Raw genomic sequence first — 9,308 nt, forward strand, 5'->3', positions numbered from 1 at the left:
GAGTTAGCAACAGCTATAAAATACAAAAGAATCCACTAACAATACAAATAATCGTTTGCACTAAGCATGACAAAAGTTAATAGTGCTTGGGATAATAGCAGTTTTCTAATCAATAGACTTCACTTGAATAAAGAAAGGACTATCAATAATTCAGCTTCGACCAGATAACGTTTTGATGACAGATCGCTCTACTCCGACGCATTGCTGCGATCTACCGCCTCGCTTGCGTTACCATTGGGTGATTCACTAACGGCTGAACCGGGGGGCTTAGCTTGCTCGCCGTTACAATCCCCCACCCGTGAAGGGTGGTGAGGATATACAGGTTATGTAGACTCCTCAGCGACTTCTCCATCTAATCCAACGTCGAGCAACGCCAGTCTAACTACTGGCCATTTGTACATCCCTGCTGCTGTGCGCAGCAGCGCCTGGCGAACTCGTCTATCGCGTCCTAGAAACACCTTCTCAACTCTCGCTCTTACATACTGGTTTCGCACCGCGTCATCCATCATTAACACTAGGTCACCTTTCCGGATTTCACGAACTTCATCGAACCACTTTCCTTGCCTTCTGATGACCGGCAAGTACTCCTCAATCCATCTTTTCCATATCGTGTCTGTAATGTGCTGTGCAAGAGTCCAACTGCTCCGAAGATTAGTACGATAGTCCACGAATTCCGACGGGGGTTGCCTCACACCTGATGAACTCCCAAGTAAAAATTGGATCGGGGTTAATGATTCTTGCTCGGCGTTTTCCAGCGGCACATACGTCAGAGGTCTCGAGTTGATCATCGACTCGGCATCCGAAAGGATTGTCAGTAGGGTTTCATCGTTTGGTTTACGAGGAGCATCGATTATTGTCCCAATGGCTTGTTTCGTAGAACGCACAAGACGTTCCCAGACTCCACCCATATGGGGATCCCCTGGTGGGTTGAATTTCCAACGGGTGTTCGAATTGGTGAACGTCGCAGTCAAGGTGTCGTTTCTGGATTGTATATCCTGCTGTAGTTGTTTGTTCGCACCCACGAAACAAGTCCCGTTATCGCTGAAAAATTCGATGGGAGAACCACGCCGGGCAATGAATCGCCTGACTGCCATCACACACGATTCGCTGGATAAACTGTGCACAACTTCTAGAGCAATACGCTCTCACTGTCAAGCAAGTGAATAAGGCCACCCAGCGTTTGACCTCCGAGCGACCTTGACTTATGAATAGTGGTCCGAAATAGTCCACCCCGACATAAGTAAACGGTTTCACATACGGGGTCAATCGTTGCTTCGGTAAGGGTGCCATCGGTGGTGGGCGTGGGGTGACTTTTGCTAATCGACAGGTGTAGCAGTTCTTGACAACCCGTTTGACTAGTGCTCTAGGTTTCGGTATCTCATATCGCTGCCGCATTTCGTTTACGACGGTTTCATGATGGGCGTGGTGGTAGCGGCGGTGGAACCAGTCTGTAAGGAGAGAAGATATTAGGTGGTTATCTGGCAAAATAACCGGATACTTAGCTTCATATGGTGCGTACCATGCAGCTCCGATCCTTCCTCGCATCCGAAGTAATTCATCCTCGTCTAAATACGGGCAAAGCTTATAAATGGAGCTTGATTTCGATACCACATTGTGTCGTGTCTTTGAATTTCTCTGGTTTTCTAGCAACATTCGCTTTTCTGCTTCAAAAACTTCAGCCTGAGCTTGCTTCCACAATAGTTTTTCCGCCCGTTGTAATTCGTCTTGTAGTAGTACACCGTATCGAGCACACTCTCCCTTCCTCAAACGTTTAATGTTCTCGATGAAGCGAATCACATATGCTTGTGTTCGCTGAAGCCTTTCCCACTTACTAAAGCGGCTCACCTCGATAAGTGGTTGTGGAGCCTGCCAATGAGCGTGCTGTGTGTTAGATAATTCTGCGGCAGTAGAAAATTGACGATTATGTGGCCATTCTTCTTCCGGACCATACAAAAATGAAGGCCCACGGAACCACAAGCTTTTCAAGTCAAATCTAGGTCCAGTTCCCCACTTTGTACCAGGATCTGCAGGATTCTCTCCCGAACGAACATACCTCCACTCGTTCATACGTGTTGATGACAAAATTTCACCAATTCTCACTCCCACGAACTGGTGATACCTGCGATGGTCTGAATTGATCCATGCGAGGACCGTCTTAGAATCAGACCAGAAGAACTTGCGATTGACTTCAAACGAGTGTGACGAAATCACGGCTTCAGCGAGACGAGTTCCTAGGACTGCGGCTTTAAGTTCTAGTCGTGGAACTGACAGTACTTTGATAGGAGCTACTTTGCTCTTAGCCGAAACCAATGCAACCTCGATCCCTTTCGGTCCTGTCGCTGTTATGTATGCTACGCTGGCGTACGCTTCCTTACTCGCGTCAACAAACACGTGAAGTTGTTTGGGCTCATACACTCTATGTCGGAAATACCCACGTGGAATTTGAAGGTTGTTCAACGTAGAAAACTGACTCAGCCATCGACTCCATTTTGAAAGCAATTGATCGTTGATCGGGGTATCCCAATCGAGACCAGCCGCCCACGCCTCCTGGATTAAAATTCGTCCGTGAATGAGGAAGAAGGTTATGAATCCAAGTGGATCAAACAAGCTCATTACGAGTTTGAGCATTTCACGTTTGGTTGGTACATATGAAGGCTCCATTATCTTCAAAATTTCCGCTCTCGGAGACAACGCATACGAGAAGACATCGTAATATGGATTCCATCGCATTCCCAAAACTGATTCGATTTTCTCCGCTCTTTCTATGCAGAGTTCCTTTGTTTCATCCCGCGAGACATCCTTAATTGCTGACAGCACTTGTTTCGAATTCGATAAAAAAATTACGGATTTCAAATCCTCCCTTGGTATGTATTTGCTTCACCTGATTCACTACCTGGATAGCTTCCTCCACCGTCGCAAAGCTATCGAGATAGTCGTCCACATAGTGGTACTGGATTATCGCGGTCGCTGCTCGAGGAAATTGACTCATATAGTCCTTCGCGTTTAAATTCTTTATGAATTGAGCCGAACATGGGGAACAGGTTGACCCAAACGTGGCTACATCGACAATGTAGATCTGAGGAGTTTCTGCGGGATTTTTCCGCCATAGAAATCGTTGCGATTGACGATCTTTAGTGCATATTAGCATTCGGAGAAACATTTCTTTTATGTCTCCGCTCACAGCAATTTCATGCTCGCAAAAGTGACTAAGAACAGCGATGAGTGGCGTGAGCAGATCTGGTCCTTTCAATAGCGCTGAATTAAATGAAACTCCATTGACCTGGGCAGCAGCGTCCCAAACTAGCCTCACCTTGTTTGGCTTTTTTGGGTTGGTGACAACACCCAAAGGAAGATACCAGACGCGTTTCTTGTCAGTAGTGGTTAATTCATCCGGTGTGGCTCGATGACAGTATCCTTTGATGATGTACTCGTCCAATTGCTCATGAACTCGTAGTTTTAGGAAAGGATTCTTGGCCAGTTTTCGCTCTAGCGCTTCAAGCCTCCGGACAGCCATGGGGAAACTGTCCGGAAACTCCACATTGTCTGACTTCCACAGTAAGCCGGTTTCAAACCTATCGGAAACCCGGCCGGTTGTTTCCTCTAGCAAACGACGCGCTCTTCTATCCATTTCTGACTCTGGAACATCGAACGGCAACTCAGCCCCAGCTTTTTCCAAAGTAAAATAATCGGTTAGTTGTTGATTCAATTCTCGATCTGCATTCCAAAACGCTGGAACATGGAAATTCACTGAAACTGTTGATATGGTACGACTTGCACCACTGCCGTATATCGTCCACCCTAGCCTACATTTGGCTGCAATAGGCTCGTTTTGACCGCCCTCTCTTATTTTTAGCGGTATTCCGAGCCGTAGATTATCTAAACCGATGAGCATCTTTGGTTCCACCATTTCATAACTATCGATAGGCAATGACCGAAGATGAGGATATTTATCACATAACACACGGTACGACAATGACTGTCTCGGGAGCAAGAGATGATCGACTGTGCGAGCGTTGATGATTCGATATGTCTGCGGTTTGTCTTTTCCTGAAATCGTGAGTTGCACACGTTTGGATGCATTTTCTTTACGTGTGACGTTTCCGGTCCATTGCAACGTCAGCGGTTCTACTGGACCGTCAATTCTGAGAGAATCCGCAACAGAGCGATCCAAAAGAGTCGACGAAGACCCTTCGTCAATAAACGCAAATATGAGCTGCTGCATTCCGTTTTTGTGTAAAACCACTGGTAATATTCGGAAATATAGAAGAAAACTTTGATCGTTGGTCATAGATGAATGACTACTCGATAAATGTACTGGATCAATAGATACTGGTGTATGAAGGAGAGAATGATGTTTCTCCCGACATCCTTCCACAGCGCAACTCTGCCAAGTTTTACAAGGCCATTTCTGATGAAAATTCAAACAAGTCCGACAAAGATTATTCTGCCGAACAAATTTCAAGCGATTCTCAACGTTTCTTTTCTCGAATTCATTGCAACCGGCGACTCGATGACCCGATTCCTTACAAAACAGGCAAATTTTAACTGGTTTCTTTGCATGTTCAATACGTTTCGAGTTTGACGAATGATATACCTCAGTTTGCTTTTCATGGGAGTAGGAATGAGCTACGTTTTTCTCCCTGTTTCTCGATTTTTCCGGTCTAGAGTTTTGACTGAAGGGAATGTCGAAACATACTTCGCTTGCTGCTTGAATCAATTGTTCCATGAAGGATCCAAAGGTGGCGAGTGTCACTATTGAATTGAGCATCTTGTATTTAGCCCAGTCCAGCTTTAGTTGCGCTGGCAATTTTGCTACGAGTTCCTGTAGTAGAGTTGGATTATTCAGGTGACTCTCCTGTCTGGCCGCTTGTAGATGAACGACCAAGTTCTGGACAGCTAGTCCAAAATCAATCAGCGTCTCCAATCGTTCCGGCTTGGGGGATGGTAGACGTTGGATACGGTCCAACATTGAACGGATAATTAATTCCGGTCGACCAAAACGCATTTCTAGAGTCTTTATAACGTGGGGACCTCCTTCCGGAAACAGGAGCCTGCTGCGAACAGTTTCCAAAGCACTGCCCCGTAGGCACTTCTGAAGCCGAACTTGATTCTCCACATTGGAAAATCCACATGCAGCCGTAGTCTCTTCGAAAATCCGAATAAACATCGGCCAGTCTTCCGGGTTTCCACTGAAAACGGGGAGATCTTTGCCCGTGACCTGACGAGCTGCAATTTGAAGGTATGCAGGATTCACTGGTGGATTGTTCGACTGTGAACGATGGTTTACTTCGCTCAAGGAAACCTCTCGTAATTGACGGGCAAGCTGGATGGACGGATTTTCCGGAGGTGGAGCTATCAACTGTGGTTGTAGTGGCTCTCGTAATTGACGGGCAAACTGGTTGGACGGATCTACCGGAGCTGCAGCTATTAACTGTGGTTGTAGTGGCGCTTGAGTCCCTTCTATCGCGGAATCCGCGCCGTCTTTGGATTTATTGTTATCCTTCAACCAGTTTTGCACCTTGTTTCCTACGGATATTGGGCACTTTTTAGAACCCGAAACCATTGATCCACCATCACTCATCTGTGCTTGCTGTCTGACCAACTCCTGACTAATCTCAATCGATTCTCTCTTCAGCCGTAACCTTTCCTCCTGCAAAGCCTTCTGCTTAGCTAACTGCTCTTCTCGTAATTTCGACTCCTCCTCATGACGTCGTCGTCGCTCGTCGATTTGCCGCTGCTTTTCCTCAAACTCAAGACGTCCCGATTCTTCCTTTTGCTTCAGTTCCTCTTTTTGCAGAAGCTCCTGTTCCTTTAGTAGCTTGAGTTGATCCTCAAGCACCATCGAGCGTGCATTAGACGCTGCACTTCCGCACTGTGATCGAAGTAGGATATCGACCGCCTTTTTCATTCTCCTGGACGACGTTCTACTAACGGTTCCTTTATTAGATCGATCCTTATGATCCTTGACCGGGAGAAGCTGCTCATTTTTGTCCCTAACGACATTGGAGGATGAAGCCACCCCATTAGCCTGACATTGCTGGCATATCCAGTGGTAATTTTCGACGCTCGCCTCTACACCGGCACATCCAAAATGGTACCAGAAGTTGTAATTATCACACGCCACCATCGCATCTGCCGTGTCAGGTCGATTACACGAGTGGCAACCATGGCCGGAGGTTCCATTCTTACCCATCCTGACGATGTCAAGATTCTAAAAGGTTTTGTTGTGAAACCAAGTCCGTTTAGCACAAACGTTTTATTGATGTGCTTTTAGCTACAAATTTCAATTCATTAGCTTACAAAAATTCTTCAGATTATCATTAAACTCACAATCTTGGTGATCACTACCAGAAGGACAAATTTTTGAGTTCCTCTCTAATGCCTCTGTTATTCCTGTTCTTCAATGCTCAGAGCAGTTCTGTTGAATAAATTGTTCGAGTTAGCAACAGCTATAAAATACAAAAGAATCCACAATACAAATAATCGTTTGCACTAAGCATGACAAAAGTTAATAGTGCTTGGGATAATAGCAGTTTTCTAATCAATAGACTTCACTTGAATAAAGAAAGGACTATCAATAATTCAGCTTCGACCAGATAACGTTTTGATGACAGATCGCTCTACTCCGACGCATTGCTGCGATCTACCGCCTCGCTTGTGTTACCATTGGGTGATTCACTAACGGCTGAACCGGGGGGCTTAGCTTGCTCGCCGTTACACACACTCAGCAGAGTATCGAAACGACTCAATGTGTTCGTGTTGGGGCCCTGTTGTTGGACTTCGCCCCATCGCATTGATCTCAGAATAAATTTCATCATGAAATAATAAATCCATGATAAAAACTGCGCTGCGATGTTAAATATGTAAGTACCATTTTTTTGACGTAGGACTACGTCTAACCGGAAGATATAGGGGGTGAAATGGAAATCTAGGCACTGAACAAGTAGGAAAAAATGCAAGATTTGGAACGCTTATAACTCGAGCATTTCTCAATAGATCGCAAAGATTTTTGCATCAATTGATAGGAAATATATCTACGCATCTATCATAACGAATAACATTTCATTTTTCTTGAGATAAATAATTGAATAATTGTGAAATATCAAGCATTGTCAAAATGCACTATGTGCCCATTTTTGATTGGTCCATTTTGTGCTCCTCAAATCGTACCGACCAAAACGGGCAACCAGAGCAGCAGCGAAATAGAATGAAGCACGATTGGAAAGGAAAAAGAAAACAATGAACGAAACATTGGTCGCAGTCTCACACATGCGTAATTCTCGAGCCAGCCAGCCAGCTTAAAAATCCCCGCTCCGCTGCCGTAACGATCATTCTCATCCAAACCGTACACCACATCGGTTCGCATCACAACACATCAACAAACCAACCCAAGCAGCCATGTCTGGACATGGTAAAGGAGGAAAAGTGAAGGAAAAGGCAAAATCCCGCTCGAACCGTGTTGATCTGGAGTTCCTCGCAAGGGTAGCTAGGCCGAGCGCGTTAGTACCAGTACACCAGTCCACCTAGCCGGCGCTATATAGTTTCGGCCGCCGAAGTGATCGAGTAAGCTGGCAAAGCTGCTCGCGGCGATAAGAAAACCCGCATTCGGAACAGAACACATTCGGTTCGGTGGACATCAAGACAACAGGCAGTTGCAGCGAGTGGCGAGTGGCAAACGCAATCGCAAAACGGCATCAGGTAGCAGAAGAAAAAAGTTTGTTCTTTATACAAATTGCTTTGGTGGCAAATCCAGAACAAGGCGGCATCGAGGGCGTTCGAAATGGTTTTTTTCAAAACAACGAGTACAAAGTTTTCGAAATTGGAACCATTCCATAAAACAAGGCGCTTTTCAGGGCCATTAAACCTTCCAAAAAAGAGTTTAGGAAATACAGTTCAATGCTTTCTAAAACATTATCCAAAATAATAATAAAACAAAAATGGATATTTTCATAATTTGTTTGCCAGGATCTGATGAGTATGTGAATTTGGCAGTTGTTCTGAGCTTATTGATAGTTGGGGACTTTCCTGATTATTCAATTTTCACCAATTCTTAAATTGTTTCCAGATTGAAAGTACAGTAATATACAATTAGTTCGACAATTAGTAGCTAATTGGACGGACATGTAATGCGATTTATTTATTTGGACATTTTTGTAAACATAGAGATCCAAATTATGACCCCACATTGAAAGTCGACACTGTACCACTGTCATCGCAAATGTTCAATCGCCTCCAATGCGACACTGAGTGGCGCTTCGGCACGTCGCATTGAATGTAATTTACTGTACAACATGTCACAAAGCTGGATGGGAAGAAATTTTCCAACTGTGAAAGCTGTGGCGAGTGGCAACAAATCGCTAAACAGGAAGGTTTAGCCGAACAAGATGGGGATATCGAGTGATAACAAAACAATAAACTCTTTAGATTGAAGATAATTTTGTGATCCTGAAAAGGAACCTTTTTAGCCTGCATGTGAATCCAACGAGCGAACAAATCGTAATGAATGTATTTTTCTTTTCTTTCTTTCTTTGTTTTTAAGAGGCTTTAAACTTTGCAGTTCATTCGCCTCTAAGCGATGTATTTTTTTGCCATCGCTCCCTTTTAACGCTCATTCGTTCGTCTCGTTGGACTCGCCCCTCTGGCTGAGTCCACCGATTTGTCTCTATCCTGTGAGTGTGTACCGCTAGAGTATAAAATACTCGGACCCCAAAAAAATATCTTATTTTCTTTCAAACCGTAAACCCGTGTGGTTGTACGGCATCGGCATCGTGGACGTAACAAAGGAGGACAAGTTAAGGGAGAGGCAAAGTCCCACTCGAACCGTGCAAGTGTGCAGTTCCCCGTAGGTGTATCCGCCAATTGCTCAGCAAGGGTAGCTAGGCTGAGCGCGTTAGTACCAGTGCACCAGTCCACCTAGCCGGCGTTATATAGTTTCGGCCGCCGAAGTGATCGAGTTGGCTGGTAAAGCTGCTCGCGACGATAAAAAAACCGCATTCAGAACAGAACACATCAAGACAACAACAGGCAGTTGCAGCGAGTGGCAAACGCAATCGCAAAACGGCATCAGGTAGCAGAAGAAAAAAGTTTGTTCTTTATACAAACTGCTTTGGTGGCAAATCCAGAACAAGGCGGCATCGAGGGCGTTCGAAATGTTTTTTTTTCAAAACCGCGAGTACTAAGTTTTCTAAATTGGATACATTCCATAAAACACGGCGCTTATCAGGGCCATTAAACCTTCCAAAAAAGAGTTTAGGAAATACAGTTCAATGCTTTCTAAAACAATATCCAAAATAATAATAAAACACAAA

At 44.8% G+C, this 9,308-nt stretch overlaps 1 protein-coding gene across 1 annotated transcript; it reads right to left on the reverse strand.

The window, feature by feature from the left end:
• Positions 1-323: 323 nt before the first annotated feature.
• Positions 324-2,661, reverse strand: LOC129761087 (uncharacterized). The gene is made up of 2 exons (XM_055758789.1): positions 1,142-2,661; positions 324-1,041 (listed from the first exon to the last, which is right to left on the reverse strand). The coding sequence occupies exons 1-2, from the start codon at positions 2,659-2,661 to the stop codon at positions 324-326; spliced, it is 2,238 nt and encodes a 745-aa protein (XP_055614764.1).
• Positions 2,662-9,308: the final 6,647 nt, after the last annotated feature.

The sequence above is a fragment of the Toxorhynchites rutilus genome, chromosome 1 (assembly GCF_029784135.1).
Source record: "Toxorhynchites rutilus septentrionalis strain SRP chromosome 1, ASM2978413v1, whole genome shotgun sequence".
Classification (NCBI taxonomy): Eukaryota; Metazoa; Arthropoda; class Insecta; order Diptera; family Culicidae; genus Toxorhynchites; species Toxorhynchites rutilus.